The following is a 17,141-nucleotide window of genomic DNA, read 5'->3' on the forward strand; positions in this document are numbered from 1 at the left end:
ATTTGTGGGAAAAAAAACACTCAGGAGCCAGTGGTATATTACACAGGAGGTGATATATATATTGGTTGGAGGCAGCCAACTATTGTAAACAGGCTCTGGACAAAGTATTAGATAAGTTAGAACTTGCTGGTAAACACTATTGTAAATGTTTTGTGCATGGCAGTGTTTCTTTTACGTTAATACTATCAATGTAAAACATGCCTTTACTTAGCATTGTAGCTCTTAATACAGTATGTTACATAAAACCAATCCAAACTAATCTATTCACCTGCGTGGCACGGATAGGATTCTGGGTTCATCTAAGGGCTGAAATTAGAAACTGTGGTATTTGCATCCTGCTTCCTATGTACTATAACTCGTGTTTTTCAAAGCTTATCTAGTTTTCATTTAAATGTACTTTCAAATTACATTGAACGGTAGTGCTATTTTTGTATACAGATTAAAACAGAACTGATTTAAATAACAAATATAAATACCTATGAGTTATAACAGAATTGGATAGGTCATTAGTGGTAACTGTGGGTAGGGATGGCCATCGACCATCGATGATTCAAAATCGTTGATGGTTTATGGCCGACGTAGAATGCTTTTGCCATCGATGGGGGAGAACCAGATGGTTTCCCTCCATCGATGGAAAGGTATAAACCAAATACTTTTTTTCTTTTTCTTTTAAAATGTGACGCCGGGACACGGAGCATAGCATAGCTCCGGCCCAGACACCCGCTAAGCCCTGCCCCTGGTTTTTCATTGGTCTGCGGACCAGCCAGCACCTTTCAGTGGTGGCCATCGAGTGGTGCAAACTTGTGTACCATCGATGGTTATCGTCGATGGCAACCATCGATGGACACCCCACAGATGGCCATCCCTAACTGTGGGCAATTTCAGTAGACTTTAATCAACATCCCCTGTCTGGATCCTCCATTAGTTTAACGGACTCCTCAATTTTAAATAAATATAACCACCTCTATATTATTAAAATAATACGCTCCTACAATATACTACATTTAGTAATAACTTCAACTGTTCAAAATAAGAAAATCACAGTGATGTATTTATAGTCTCAATTATAATTCTTATACTATACACTAAGGTATAGATAGAGGACAAAAAACGAAATAAACGACAAACATGTTTACAGCAAGGGCTGCAAAGCATGTGCAGCTTATGCGTCAGTCAAAAAAAAACCATCCCAGCATGCTCAGGGTATATATAAAAATTATGGACTGGGTTGCCTGTAATTATGGCTAGCAGGTCTGTGAGAGGAGACCTCATTCATTTCTGAAGACGGAGGATTGCTGAGGCACGTTTTCCATACCCTTCAATATCCAAGACAGTTCAACTTGTTAATGTTTAACGAGCAATAATTTTTGGTGTCACCATTGTACTCCAAGGAAAAAGCATCAATGGATCAATGGCAAATGTAACAGTGAAAATAATTCTGCAGGATTATGATATTCATGCATTACTGTAAGTACAAGACAGAACAAGCAAACAACAGTTGTTCAATCAAATGTATACAGGTTGAGTATCCCATATCCATATATTCCGAAATACGGAATATTCCGAAATACGGACTTTTTTGAGTGAGACTGAGATAGTGAAATCTTTGTTTTTTGATGGCTCAATGTACACAAACTTTGTTTAATACACAAAGTTATTAATAATATTGTATTAAATGACCTTCAGGCTGTGTATATAAGGTGTATATGAAACATAAATGAATTGTGTGTATGTACACACACTTTGTTTAATGCACAAAGTTATAAAAAATATTGGCTAAAATTACCTTCAGGCTGTTTGTATAAGGTGTATATGATACATAAATGCATTCTGTGCTTAGATTTAGGTCCCATCACCATGATATCTCATTATGGTATCTAATTATTCCAAAATACGGAAAAATCCGATATCCAAAATACCTCTCGTCCCAAGCATTTTGGATAAGGGATACTCAACCTGTATTTGAACCTGACACCTGCCTTCCTTAAAAACAAGAAAGATGAAAGCACTAGTAATCATGTAATTATTTATTAAAATACTAAAGGGGCCCAGTCATCATTGTACATGATTATGTATTCAACTCACCACAAGTTGCGTCAGTGGAAACCTAATTACCGGAGCAATTCAGCATTGCTCTGGTGACAGGAAAACTGGGGCACATGTATTAAGCCTGGAGAAGTGATAAAGCAGTGACAAGTGCAAGATGATAACGCACCAGCCAATCAGCTCCTGTCATTTTTCAAACCCGTAATGATTGGCTGGTGCGTTATTACCTTGCACTGATCACTGCTTTATCACTTCTCCTGGCTTAATACATCTGCCCCACTGTTCTGAAAAGACGCTGTCCCTGCGAACAGTATTACTTACCGATGCAGGGGGTAATTCCAAGTTGATCGCAGCAGGAAATTTTTTAGCAGTTGGGCAAAACCATGTGCACTGCAGGGGGGGCAGATATAACATTTGCAGACAGTTAGATTTGGGTGGGTTATTTTGTTTCTGTGCAGGGTAAATACTGGCTGCTTTATTTTTACACTGCAAGTTAGATTGCAGATTGAACTCACCACACCCAAATCTCTCTCTCTCTGCAAATGTTATATCTGCCCCCCTGCAGTGCACATGGTTTTGCCCAACTGCTAAAAAATTTCCTGCTGCGATCAACTTGGAATTACCCCCGCAGTGTCTTCCCAGTACGCATGCGTGAACCGAGGTCACCATGCGCACGGCCACAGGTCACTCATTGTGGAGGATACAGAGGAATCCGATTCGCAACCCCGGACCTCTTTCCTATAGGAAGGCGTGGGATTGATTCTCGCAAGCAAATTTTTCATTTACTTGTAATGGAATGATATTAGGATAGGAGGCCCTATCAGGCTCCTAATAATGAATGGGCCTGTTACTTAAAACATGCAGAAACTAGCGTTGTTCCATGTGTAACTGGCCTTTAAACGATAATGAATAGGCCCCTAAATAACAATAAAAACAACATAAAAAAAATAAATCATTATATGTAAAAATTGCTAAACCTCAATAGAAAACAGGCAATACAAATCCTCAATCCCGTGGACAAAGGCAAAAATTTACATAAATGAATAGTCTTAATTGGTAATAAAAGTTTCTATGAAGCGGTACAAATAAATATAATGATCACATACCTCATGATTCAAACAGTATCAATGAACTCAGATCATGGGGGGAAAGTAATAGGGTGTGAGAATCAGAAAGTGAGAGATCTTGTGAGAGTTCTCCTGATTTTTTAAAGTGGCAATCATTTACATGGCAAAATCAGATTTTGCCATGATAACGATTGCCACTTTATTAAAAAGGAAACAAAACTCTCACAAAATCTCTCAATTTCTGATTCTCACACCTTATTACATTTTCCCATGTGTTCAATCGACTTCCCACAGGTATACAGGTAATAGTTGTTAGTTGATTATCCGGCGTTGCTCTCCCATTCCTCAGGTAAGTGTAGTAATGGTGCAGTCTTTATGCGTCTCCTTTTAGGCGCTACAAAGTCACTATCTTTGAAATTGGACCATAATTCAGCTAGAGCTCCGGAAACGCTATTACTATGTTAGTATTGTCTCCTTAACAAGCAGATGCAAGTGTGGGTGTCAGCGCTCAATTCTGGAATGGCCAGTGACGGAACTTCAAAGACACCATCCATGCTTACAGATGTCCAGAGCTCCTGCTGCATGGTGGTCCACTTGCAAAGATGCGTGGCTATTAAATAACGAGACTGATGCTATAGTTTATGTTTAATTATATTAAGTACATTTTAACTCCATTCACCTTCTATGTACTCCCCTTCTACATCCACAATTGTGCACAATTTAGTGTATATATCAATTTACTGATTATAATATAATCTGTATGTTTATATATTGGTCCTGATTTATTAAAACGGTATATATTTTTCTAACCTAGTGTTTTGTATGGTTAACTAACCATACCAAACCCAATAGTATTGTCTATTTCATCAGTTTTGTCCTCATTTGGTGAACTCTTTTAATGTACTTTCACAGGCACACACCGATTCATACATAAGAAGACTTCATTTCATTCATTTTTATTATATATTTTTAATTATAACTTTTTGGCCATTTAGCACCTAAATAATTGGAGGTGGTTATAAAGTGAAGAAAGACGACATGTTCAGATGATTCATCATTCACCACGTTCTTGACAAAGGTCATGGTTTTCATAGGTCGTTCCTCTAAAAGGAAAGGTTAGTACCAACTGATCATCTTTGCTCCATTTTGCAGCATGTATACAGAGGAGAGGAGTGTCCTTCAGGACAGCAATACCCCAATACAAATGGCATATGTGATCGTCAAATGGTTCGATAAGCATGGCACTAATCTTATCCATGACATGGCCTGCAAATGTGCCAGGGCTGGATTAAGGTTGGTGGGGTCCCCTACCAATAAAATATGCCAGTGATGTTATTAAAAAGTATAACGTGTAAGTACCCCCAGCATCATAAATGTATAAAACACACTGTAGTGTCCCCAGTTCACATTATGGTGTCTATTCAATTACTGTCGTAATTCCCGACTTGTCGGAAAAACGTCACTTTCCGCCTTTTTAGGTCGAACCTGGATTTGACCTATTCAAGTCCAGTGCCGTTTTTCCGACTTGTTGGAAAACACGTGGATCGGCGATTAGCCGCAGATCCACATATTTTGTTGAATTTGCTGGCGTTTCCAACAGGTTTCTAGCCCGTTTTCGACAATGTCGATCAGACTTTAAAAAAAACTTGGATCGTCATTGTCGAAAACTGGCAAAAACCTGTTGGAAATGCCCGCAAATTGAATATTGAAGTGTCAGATCCTCTCTGTCGGAGAGGATCCGACAATAATTGAATAGACCCCTGTGCAACACAGAAACCACAGTTCATATTATGACACAGTGCTACCACATTGGTAATGTAGCTACAGGTGAGGGAGGGCCCATGGGAGATCACCCTAATTGTCCTGTTCATCAAGCACTGAAATGTGCATGCGTAAAAGCATTTACAATAATATAATCTCTAACAAAGACCAAGACAGCAACTTCATCAGCCAAGGATTAGTTCTATGACTTTCTTCTGGAAGAATGATGTTGCACCTCTCCTGCACTGCACAAACAGGTCACATGTGGGGACCCAATTCTCTATTAGGTGACTTTATATTGGTGTTCCCACTACCTGTATATTGACCTTTATGTAAGGGGCAAAGGGGTGACTGGCTTGATAAGGGGAAAGAAAACCCTACTGGATGAATACACTGGTCAGGCTATATGTGAGATTCAGTCTACAAGGGAATGTTATATTGTGTAAAATCTATGTTTTCGAAAAGCAAAGAGTGAATTTTAGTGTTTAGATTTACTCTGTGGAAAACTTCGTTTTCACCTCTCCTCTTGTTTACCCACTGTTGTCAAATTTTCTCTCATGTGTGACACTTAATGCAAGGAAGATGTGAGCATTTCCAAGCCCAAGCCAACAAAATGCTTTCCAATAAAGATGAATACTCTATGTAGATAGTGACAAATTCCACATGACTAACCTTTTGCCGTACATATAAAGGCAATGTCTTTCTTAAGGTGGCCATGCACTACTGATGTTGCATGTGATTTCCCTTGAACTACCCGGCAGCTTCCTGGGATTTCTGTACTTACGATTTTGTATTTTCACATACGATTTACTCACAATATATCGCATGCGATCTATCAAGTGGCGTCATAGATCGCATAAGCTATATCTACGGCACATACATTACTCACGGTTTATCTTAAGATTCATTATAAATTTAAATGCCAGCCAAGTGACTCAACTTCAGATGTACCATGCAATAAATCGGAGGTACTAAAACACAATGTGCACCGTTTTGCATGCAATTACGACACACTGACAATCTGTGGATATGACTTAAGACACACAGGACCGCGCACTGATGTATTGCCACCTTTACATTTAAAGACTAAAGACAGATTTGGATTATTAAAAAAAAAAAAAATACAGTTAGAAAAAGAGTTTGTTATGTTTAGAGTCAAATTATGCAGATAAAACAATTATTTTTAATCACAGATAAAATTTTAATTGAATATTTAATAAAATGGAATATTATTACGTTACTTATATAGCACACACATATTCTGCAGGGTTTTACAGAAAATATTTGGCCATTCACATCAGTCCTTGCCCCAGAGGAGCTTACAATCTATATTCCATACCACATGTACATTGCACACACATTCACACTAGGGTTAATTTTTTTTCTGGGATCCAATTAACCTACCAGTGTATGTTTGGATTGTGGGAGGTAACCGGAGTACTTGGAGGAAACCAACGCAAGCACGGGGAGAATATACAAACTCCACACAGTTAAGGTGCATACACACGAGGGTGTAGTATGGTATGCCGGCGGTCAGGCTCCCGGCTACCAGCATACCGGCGCCGGGAGCCCGACCGCCGGCATACCGACAGCATGGCGAGCGCAAAGGAGCCCCTTGCGGGCTCGCTGCGCTCGCCATGCTGCGGGCACGGTTGCGCGCTATGCGCGCCACGCTATTTATTCTCCCTCCAGGGGGGTCGTGGACCACCACGAGGGAGAATATATGTCCGTATGCCGGGTGTCGGGATTCCGGCACCGGTATACTGTGCGCCGGGATCCCGACATTCGGCATACTGAAGACCACCCTACACACGGTGCAATGTAACCTTACGATTTTGACTAAATAGTCAAAATCGTAAGGAAAGTTAGTGCAAATCGCACTGCGTGTACACAGCTTGCGATACCGATGTGCGTTCCGTGGGGTCGGTAAAAAAAGAGACTGTGCAGGCAAGTCAATCTTGACTATATTGTGTACAATCTAGTACATAGTATAGTAAAAATTGGCACTTAAGGTGCATACACACGGTGATCTTTTGGCTATGCGATATGGACTATGCAATATTGACTATGTGTGCTTGCGCTAATGGCTATGTGCGATTTTGACTAAGTGCCAATTTTGACTATACTTTGTGCAGGCAAGCCAATTTTGACTATCTAGTACAGTCTATCTAGCCTTGCGATATAGACCCCGTGGGAGTGCGCATCGGGATCGAATCGGAATCGCAAGGTGGCTAACACCTTGCGATTTGCACTAACTTTCCTTGCGATGTTGAATATATAGTCAAAATCGAAAGGCAATATCTCACAGTGTGTACACATCTTCAGTTAAAATCTCACATCCTCGAAATCTCAAGTAAAGTTAGTCAGTATCGGTGGTTCATGGTTCCGGGGACTTCAGGTGAAATTGCAAAGTCGAAATTAGAGATAGTCAAAATCTCACTGTGTGTATGACCCTTTAGGGCCATGGTGAGAATTGAATCCATGACCTCAGTGCTGTGAGGCAGTAATGCTAACCAGTACTCATGATTACACATTCAACTTTTGACTAATGAAAAGTAAAATGCTCAATAAATGATTGATTTATGAAAAATTTTAACCACAAAGCCATGAATCAGATTGTTTATTTTCCTTCTTTTGATGTGTCACTTAAAAACAGTTATACAATGTCCCATGCCAATATTATACGGTGGAGTGTAATGCGAGTTCCCCTCTGAGGTGGTCTAGTAAAACACACTAACCTGAATCATCTCAGTTGCTCTCAGGTATATATACTTCCAGTACATGTGCCATAGCAATCCCCTGGTGGGGAGGTAGCAGGAGGGGGTGCTTCCAGTTTCTTTTCTGCCTTCTTGAGCAATATTTCAATAGAGCAATCCCAGGAGAATGTTCTTTCTGCTGTGAGAGAGGAGAGAGATAATCATTTCCCTGATTCCACAACCACAAGGTATAGACGTGTCCTGTAAGAACCACATAAACCTCATCATAATAACACATCTACAAAGATCACAGTCAGAGAAAGGTGACCCACACTTGCCAAACTATAGGACTATTTCTGTCTGGAAAAAAACGAAAACGAATAGTAATACAAAACCCATCTTCATATACCTGCCATATACATAAATCCATAAGCATAAACAGTTTCCTATATATTCTTCACCTAGGGCACAGCCACTTATGTCTCCATATGGGAAGAGGAAAGGACAACAGGCATGCACAGCAACAGGACACGCAGTATGTGATGGGAGCCCACACCTTATAACGCTTCTAGTAATCAGTCTATACATATAGGTATATGCTGTGACCCTGCTCACAACAGGTGTATTTACACACACACACACCACCTGACTGTTACACACGCACGTACTGTAATGGGCAGACACAGGGGGCACTGCTACACATCACACATATAGGGATATATCATACGGTGTAACCAATAAGGATCTATGTGGAAAGCACACAGCAGTACTGAGCGCCTGCGTAACCTTTTACCAGAACCTTTCCCAGTAGCCTGGGGCTGTGCACTGTGGAGCATACACGCTAGGCAGGTTACACTCGGGCACACCAGCTATGTCATGACAGCTGTCTCTGCCATCAGCAATGCAGATACAACAGACAAATATGTGGCTGGCACGTGCGTGTGGCTGGCATACATACCTGCATAGTGTCACATACATGTCACCCGTGCACGGACTGGCTCAGGCGCCTGGTGTATGCGGTCCCTGTCGCTGTCCTCCTAGGCTCAGCCCGTAACCCCTCCCCCTCTCCGTTACCACGCCCCCTCCCTCTCCCGGAAGTGCTGGCTTGCCCGGATGGTCGGCCCTCCTCTCTCCTGCCCACCGTGGCGGCGTCAGTTACCATGACAGCTGTCCCGGATGTGAGCGGCGGTGGCTGATTGGCTGTGCGGCGGAAGGTGGTGATGTGCGGCCGAAGCCTGGAACACGAGTAGCGGGGTATCTGGGTGTCACGTTCGTGGAGAGGGTGGCGGTATCGGGAATCCCCCGGTATATAGACACAGACAGTAACTCCTTCCAATGTGATTTCTTTGCTCCGTAGAAATCGTACTGCTGATACAGTAACAGTACAGCCTTCCGTGGCGTGACGTCGCCACACGCGGTGCGTCTATGTCGCTTACTATAGGTGTCTATAAAAAGCATGTCTTGTGCAGAGTGTTGCAGGAAATGGTAATGCAGTATATAGCATGCAAGCAGCACAGGCTGTGCTATGATCGGGATTATTGCATAAGAAGACCTATTTTAATATATATATATATATATATATATATATATATATATATATATATATCTATCAAAGGGTCCGGCACTCCAATAACTCGTGCAAAGTTCCCTGGTGCCCTCACTTTCCAGTAGGTAAATGTAGTAGGAGCGATGTGCGGCACTCAGGTAGATGGAAACAGAATCACCACTGTCCGTGTATTTCAACGTTTCAATTTTACTACGAAAATTGTCATCAGGATTTTATCCTGATAACAATTTTCGTAGTAAAATTGAAACGTTGAAATACATGGACAGTGGTGATTCTGTTTCCATCTACCTGAGTGCCGCACAACTCTCCTACTATATATATATATATATATATATATATTACACACACTAATCGTACAACTGGGTATCCACCTTCTGTATAGTTTGACAATTGCGTGAATGCCCTCCCTTAAACCAAGGTGGCATCTCCTGCCGACAATGTCTGAATAAAGCTTGAAACTTGGTATTTTTGAAACGACTTGTTGCCAAGTTCATTTTTACATTGCAAAATCTGTGGTGTGTGTAATAGTCTTGCTTGTATATTACTATTGATGTTTGCTGTACAGGTACAGCAGTATACACTCCCAGCAATTTACAACTGTGAATCCTGTTTTATAGTCTATTGTGCTCTTTCTATCTGTCTGATGTTTTGAATTCCTGAGAAACTTTGGTGTGGTGTCATCTATTTATTGTTCTTTTTATTACTCAAATGTTTCACCTGAAATATGAATAGACTACTTTGCTACCTGTTTAGTGATTGGTAAAATATAAGCTATGGTTTATATTTGTCTATTACTTTCTAATATTTAAGGTTGTGTTTGGTCCACAGATTTTCCGAATAGCAATTCAAATCAGGACGTGTGTGTATGGTACCAAGTTATGACTGACTTTGTTATGGGTCTTTCTAATCCTAAATAACCAGTACAATATATTCAGCTATGATGCAACACAGCTGCTAAATCAAGAAATACTGTAAGTATGACTGATTTTATCCAGGAGAGCCTAATGGGGCCCATACATCATTGATAAAAAAAATATGGATGAATGAGGATACATCTGTATATACAATGGGGGAGATTCAAATGTTTGAAAAGTCAGTTGGGAGTCTGTTTTTTCCTATCTAATAGACAGGAAAAAACAGAGACACAACCAACTTTTCAAACATTTTTAATTCCACCCAATATGTTAAGTTTTAAGTTGCGCATCTAGAAAGTCTATGGGGACTTTTTTTTTTTTTTACAAGAAATTGATAGTAATTCATATGTATGCTTAGTCCAATTTGTTAAACTTTGTTATTTTTCTCTCTCCAGTTACTTTACATAATGGCCACAAGAGCAGAGACCGCAACAGATGAGAGCACCCAGAATTCCACCTTAGACCGATGCTTGGAAGTTCTGAAAGCAGCAAAGAGTGATAGTGAGCAGTTTGCAGCTCTACTGCTGGTAAGATTTGATACGGACATAGCAAAGAAGATTCTAATGTAACCTAAAGTTTGGTATACGGTCACCATACTGCTTGTCGGGATCCCGGATGTCACAATACTGACGCCGGGATCCCGACTGGGACACCATACCGCTGCCGGTATACCGGCAAGGTAGGTGATTCTCCCTCTTTGGGTGTCCACGAATATTTAGTACAAGTATTCTGTGATATACATCCAGTGTTTACTGTGCATTGTTATATCTGTATACATACATAGTATTACTAGTCCAGTGCAGTCTTATTGTTGTGTGTAATAATTTCTGCATTGTACATGTGACTGTGTGTGCCTATAGCTGGCGTGTGGGTTCCATTCCGTGTATCACGTCTTGCTAGCACTATATTCTGTACCCTGAGGGGGCTAAGTGTGTCAGGGCCAATATATATAGTGTTTGTTTGTTTTTTTCTCTGTGTATTTCAGTCACCATATACTACTTAAATCCTCTGCTTGTGTTCTGTATTGGCAGTCACACTCCACAGGGTTTTTTTGTCAGGTACTGTGTCTGGCTATATTGTACTGTTACGCCCTAAGGCTACGTTTCCATATAATGTCTGCGACACAGGGCGGGAGATCCGTGGCTGATCCTGCATCATGCAGTGCTGACGCCGCGGATTTATCTGAGGAAAATATTCCAGCTGAGGGTCTGGGTAACGGGGGTTCTGTACCCCTCAGTCAGTCTGAAGCAGCGGTGGCACACCAAGACCCACCTTGGGCTGCTTTTTCTAATTTACTGAGTACGCTAGTAACGAGACTTACGCCCCCTGTGGGACCTCCTGTGCCATTACAGCCCCATATTGTCCCTGTAGTTAATCCGCCATGGGAGGATACTCTGTCTACTCGGTTAAAGCAATTAAATCAGTCTTTGGTTAAACAAAAGCCTAACCCTCGCCCTCCTAGGACCAAGATGTCATCTAAGTGGGCTATTTCTTCCTCACAATCCACTCATGTTTTCAGATACTTCATCCGATGAAGATGGGGTATATAATGACCCATGAGACACTGATGCAGATGCTTCTGATGAGGAATCTACAACACAGGTTGTTGTTCCTGACCTATTGGAGGCTATCAAACTGATTCTTCAGATTGAGGATGAAACTGATCAGATACGTCTAAGAAACCTGATAAGTTTAAACGTCAGAAGGTTACTAAATTAGTTTTGCCACATTCTGACCATTTGGTTGACATACGTCCAGAATCCTGGGAGTCTCCAGGGAAGAAATTCTCCCTGTCCTAAAAGATGCTAGCTCGTTATCCCCTCTCTGCAGAGTTAAGTAAGAATTGGGAAACACTACCACCGGTGGACTCGCATGTTGCTCGTCTTGTGGTGTCTTCTACTCTGCCTGTCACTACCGTCTTCTCTCTGAAGGAACCGACGGATAAGCGCGTGGATGGTTGCTTGAAGTCTATTTACACTCTGGCAGGTACTGTACATAGACCCACTATAGCTACTTCTTGGGCTGCAAAAGGTATTGAAGCCTGGGTTCAAGCTGTTGAGGCAGAGCTACCTCTGGATTTTTCTGATAATGCCAGACAGTGTCTTTCATATATTACCACAGCCTCTCATTACATTTAGGAGGCGGCTACTGATGCCGGTGTTCTGGCAGCCAAAGTGTCTACTACGTCCATTCTGGCTCTCTGGATCCTCTGGTTGCGGTCCTGGTCAGTAGTCCTGGACTCTAAAAAGACCTTGGAGGCGATCCTTTTTAAGGGAGACATCCTATTTTGGGAAATTTTAAGGGGGGGGGGGGGTCTGCGCACGGCATCTCTCCTTACTCGGACAAGCTGCTGTACTTTTATAGGTGACCAACCTATTAGAACAGTTGCAGTAGGGAATTAAAGCACTACGCTCAATCCTGGACTGTGTGTTGGTGAATATATTAATTTTACCATGTATTTAAACTGACAATGTATGATACCTGTTGGTAAATATGGTATAATGATAATCAGTGAATAGGATAGGGTGCCAGCTATTGAGCAAATGTGTGTTTGAAGATATACACTAGTTCGGATATATTCAAAAACTATGTTTTTATTGATGAAGATATGGTTTCACCGGATAAAAATTCCTTGATTGAAACAATTAAATAGTGCACTTAATGATGAAACTGTCAATAAAGTCCATATATACTTAGTAGAGAAAAAATTCAACAATGTAAAAATCCAAAAAGGAAAAATGAGAAAAAAAAAAAAAAAAAATGCACAATGTCCTTCAGTTAATGGATCAATAAATCTCCTGTACAAGGGTACAGTCTTTTTGCATGCTGCGTCCCGCATGCGATATAATAAAACAGCGCTATAGGTAAAGATGGTAGCAGAGTCCGTGTAGTGCTGGGCAGTGTGGTAGGATTTGCAGGGAGTGAACAAGTATGTACCTCCGGACTCGTTCCTCACCCCTACCTCAGTCTCCAGTGGTGCGCCTCGGTACAGGCGCCCCATTGAAGCCTGGTGGATTCGGGGGAGAAACACCGTCAAGGGCCAGGGAGATTGCAGCCAGCGCTCCTCCGAGCTGTTGTCTGCAGAATCCCCGCCGCATACGGAGACTCGCCCAATGCCGCTTTCCGCTGTACGCCGCGGCTCTGCTCCAGCTCTCGGTCTCTCTCCCGGTGGCCGCTTGGTAACGCCTGCTTGCTTCCGCATCGCCGGGTCACGTGACCGGGTCTCCCTGCACTCTCTCTTTCCTTAGCATGTCTTCCAGTACTCGTATTAGGGAGGTTTTTAGGGATGAATGTCTGTGGCCCAACGCGTTTCAACCCCGTTAGGGTCTTCCTCTGGGAGAAGTGATAAAAAAAAATTGAGGATGAAACTGATAAGATACGTCTAAGAAACCTGATAAGTTTAAACGTCAGAAGGTTACTAAATTAGTTTTGCCACATTCTGACCATTTGGTTGACATACGTCCAGAATCCTGGGAGTCTCCATGAAAGAAATCCTCCCTGTCCAAAAAGATGCTAGCTCGTTATCCCCTCTCTGCAGAGTTAAGTAAGAATTGGGAAACACTGCCACTGGTGGTCTCGCATGTTGCTCGTCTTGTGGTGTCTTCTACTCTGCCTGTCATTACCGTCTTCTCTCTGAAGGAACCGACGGATAAGCGCGTGGAGGGTTGCTTGAAGTCTATTTACACTCTGGCGGGTGCTGTACATAGACCCACTATAGCTACTTCTTGGGCTGCAAAAGGTATTGAAGCCTGGGTTCAAGCTGTTGAGGCAGAGCTACCTCTGGATTTTTCTGATAATGCCAGACATTGTCTTTCATATATTACCACAGCCTCTAATTACATTTAGGAGGTGGCTTCTGATGCCGGTGTTCTGGCGGCCAAAGCGTCTACTACGTCCATTCTGGCTCGCTGGATTCTGTGGTTGCGGTCCTGGTCAGTAGACCTGGACTCTAAAAAGACCTTGGAGGTGATCCTTTTTAAGGGAGACATCCTATTTGGGTAAGACTTGAACAAGATTGTTGCTGATTTAGCGTCTGCTAAAACTGCAAGTCTACCAAGTACTAATCCTTCGGCTACGAAGGCTAAAAGTACATCCTTTCGTTCCTTTCGACCTCCAAGGTCTTCATCTGTCCTCCCTCAAGGTTCATATTTCTGCCTTGTCGGTGTGGTTTCAGAGAAAGATTGTGTCTCTTCCTGACATTCACACTTTCACTCAGGGTGTTTAAGGATTCAACATCCCTATGTCCCTCCTGTGGCTCCATGGGATTTGTCTGTTCTGAATGCCCTACAAGTGTCTCCATTTGAACCTCTTGGGTCTGTGGACCTTAAATGGCTTACGCTTAAGGTTTTATTTTTGCTGGCTATTGCCTCTGCTAGAAGGGTTTCAGACTTGAATGCCTTATCCTGTTAGTCACCCTTTCTGATTTTTCACAGTGACCGTGTGGTTCTCAGAACTCTCACCCTGGTTATCTACCTAAGGTGGTGCCGTCTTCCACCTTAACCAAGAGATTGTGGTTCCGGCCTTTATCTCTCCTGGTTTGTTTTCCAAAGAGCGGTCTTTTGGATGTGGTACGGGCTCTCCGTATCTATGTGAAGGGAACCACCTCCCTTAGGAGATCTGGTTCTCTCTTTTGTCTTTTTTGGTTTCCCAAACGTGGCTGGCCTGCGAATAAACAAACTTTGGCAAGATGGATTAGAGTGGTGATTGCACAAGCTTATGCGCAGCCTGGACTTCCAGCTCCTGCTGCTATCAAGGCCCATTCTACTCGGTCTGTTGGACCTTCTTGGGTGGCCTGCCGTGGCGCGTTCCTAGAACATTTGTGCAAAGCGGCTACGTGGTCCTCAGTGAACACGTTCATCAGGTTCTATGCCTTTGATACTTCTGCCTCCCAGGATGTCTCCTTTGGACGCCGGGTTCTTGTGCTCGCTACAGTGCATCCCCTCCCATGAGGAACTTCTTTAGGACATCCCCGATGTTATTTTCTGTGGAATCCCAGTGTACCCCACTGCAGAAAAGGAGATTTATGGTAAGACTTACTATGGTTAAATCTTTCTCTTACATCCTAGAGGATGCGGGGGTCCACATTAGTACCATGGGGTATAGACGGGTCCCTTGGGAGCCATGGGCACTTTAAGAGTTTAATAGTGTGGGCTGGCTCCTCCCTCTATGCCCCTCCTACCAGACTCAGTTTACAAAATGTGCCCGGTGGAGCCGGTCATAGTTAGGGGAGCTCCTAGGAAGTTTTATTGTTTTTTTTTTTTAATAGCGTTAGGTACAGGGAGGCTGCTGGCAACAGCCCTCCCTGCTTCGTGGGACTTAGGGGGGAGTAGGAACCAACCCTAGAGGTTAATGGTTCTCTATCTCCGCTGACAGGACACTGAGCTCCTGAGGGTGCTGATCGCAAGCCCGCAAGGCGACTGCTCACTCTGGCGGCACAGCCGCCAATCCCTAACAGAGCCAGAATATGGAGTGGTGAGTATGACGCTGGCGCCCCGGTAAGCGGGTCAGCGTCGGGAAATGGCTGCACAGGGGTAGGAGCGCAGCTCCGACAGGCTGCACTCCATCGGGCTCAGCGGTACTTGTAGTCCGGCACTGAGAGGGGCGCCCTGGGCCAGCGCACATACCCTACACTGGTCACAGATGCTAACAGGAGCTAATCCCACTGTTGGCAGCCAAATCACCTCAGGCCAGTATAAACACTGAAAGGGGCATTACAGGGGGCGGGGCTTCTTCCTCAGAGCGGATCCAGCACTCACCAGCGCCATTTTCTCCCTACAGATCACACTGAAGAGACGCTGATAGGGAGCGCTGCCTTCCACATAACTCCAGCTTACCTCATGCGGTACCAGGGTGTTATAGACGGGGGGAGAGTGAGATATTAGCTGTTTAATCTATTAAGGTTATTCAGGAAGTGCCGGCTGTTGACTGTATAAACTGCCTACTGAGGCACTGTGTGGCTGGCTCCTTATACTCTGTGTCTCTCTGAAGGTACTCTGGTGGAAACTGTGTCTACATTTTTCTTTGTGTGTGTATTTGTATTGCTCACATAAACATGTCTAAGAACTCTGTATCCTGTGCTGCAGAGTGTGTATCTTCTCCTGAAGAGTATTCTTTGTACTCAGGACTGTAATATACTGTCTCAGCCTTCTGAATCCAAACCCCCATGGGTGGATTCTATTAGGGGAATGATATCCCAGATTTCATCTCGGATGGCTCAAAATGAGACTGAAACACAGGTTTTGAGAAAGTCTGAGGTTTTGTGTTCTACTCCCACTACCTCTTCAAAGACCCCAATAATTTACACTAGGAGGCGTGCTCTTGCCAAGATAATGCAAGTTGTCATGGATACCGGCTCTGATACAGGGGACAGTGATGGGGATATACAGGGGGGAGATGCATCCCTTGCTAAGGGGGTGCAACTCATGATTGAGGCTATTAGGGACAATTTACACATTACTGATAAGGTACGTGAGCCAGCAGAGGTGACTTACTTTACTGTTAATAAGAAATCCTCTATTACATTCCCTGCGTCTAAGGAATTAAACGTATTGTTTGAAAAATCCAGGGAAAACCCAGAGAAAAAATTCCAGATCCCAAAAAGGGTTCTCATTACTTTTCCTTTCCCTGAGGAGCATTGAAAAAGTGGGAAATCCCGCCTGTAGTAGACGCTTCTGTGTCTAGGTTGTCTAAAAAAGTGGTTTTACCTGTCCCAGGGTCCACCGCTTTAAAAGAGCTGGCTGACCGTAAGATTGGGACTACACTCAAATCATTATACACAGCTACTGGCGTAGCTTTAAGGCCTACTATTGCTTCTGCTTGGATTTCTAAAGCCATAGTAAAGTGGTCAGGCACATTACTAGAGGAATTAGATTCTATGGATAGAAGTGACATTGAATTGTTCTTATGTCACATACAGGGCTCTGCAGGTTTCGTGGTGGAGGCCATGAAGGACCATGGCCATCTCAATGCGACTGTTTTTTCCATGGCTTTTTCCACGGCACGCAGGGGACTCTGGTGGCGCCAATGGTTTGCGGATGCTGAATCCAAGAAGAGTGTGGAGAACCTACCCTTCACAGGTCAGGCTCTGTTT

General features: G+C 43.0%; 2 protein-coding genes across 9 annotated transcripts in view; one reads left to right on the forward strand and one right to left on the reverse strand.

The window, feature by feature from the left end:
* KIAA0319L (KIAA0319 like) overlaps positions 1-8,649 on the reverse strand; it is a 295,721-nt gene extending 287,072 nt beyond the window's left edge. The window contains exons 1-2 of one of the 2 annotated variants that reach the window (XM_063954443.1): positions 8,529-8,649; positions 7,613-7,766 (exon numbers count right to left, since the gene is read on the reverse strand). The gene's annotated coding sequence lies outside the window, so the exon portion shown is untranslated. Of the gene's footprint in view, positions 1-7,612; positions 7,770-8,528 lie in introns of both variants that reach the window. The other variant, XM_063954442.1, reaches the window with a different exon arrangement.
* A 16-nt stretch (positions 8,650-8,665) lies between these two features.
* NCDN (neurochondrin) overlaps positions 8,666-17,141 on the forward strand; it is a 42,273-nt gene continuing 33,797 nt past the window's right edge. Inside the window, exons 1-4 of one of the 7 annotated variants that reach the window (XM_063954445.1) lie at positions 8,667-8,824; positions 8,928-8,987; positions 9,966-10,108; positions 10,447-10,578. In XM_063954445.1, coding sequence (XP_063810515.1) covers positions 10,459-10,578 — 120 coding nt within the window. In that variant the 5' untranslated portion in view covers positions 8,667-8,824; positions 8,928-8,987; positions 9,966-10,108; positions 10,447-10,458. Of the gene's footprint in view, positions 8,988-9,011; positions 9,238-9,965; positions 10,109-10,446; positions 10,579-17,141 lie in introns of those variants that run through there. The other 6 variants (XM_063954451.1, XM_063954444.1, XM_063954448.1 and 3 more) reach the window with 6 other exon arrangements.

The sequence above is a fragment of the Pseudophryne corroboree genome, chromosome 2, assembly GCF_028390025.1.
Source record: "Pseudophryne corroboree isolate aPseCor3 chromosome 2, aPseCor3.hap2, whole genome shotgun sequence".
Taxonomy (NCBI): Eukaryota; Metazoa; Chordata; class Amphibia; order Anura; family Myobatrachidae; genus Pseudophryne; species Pseudophryne corroboree.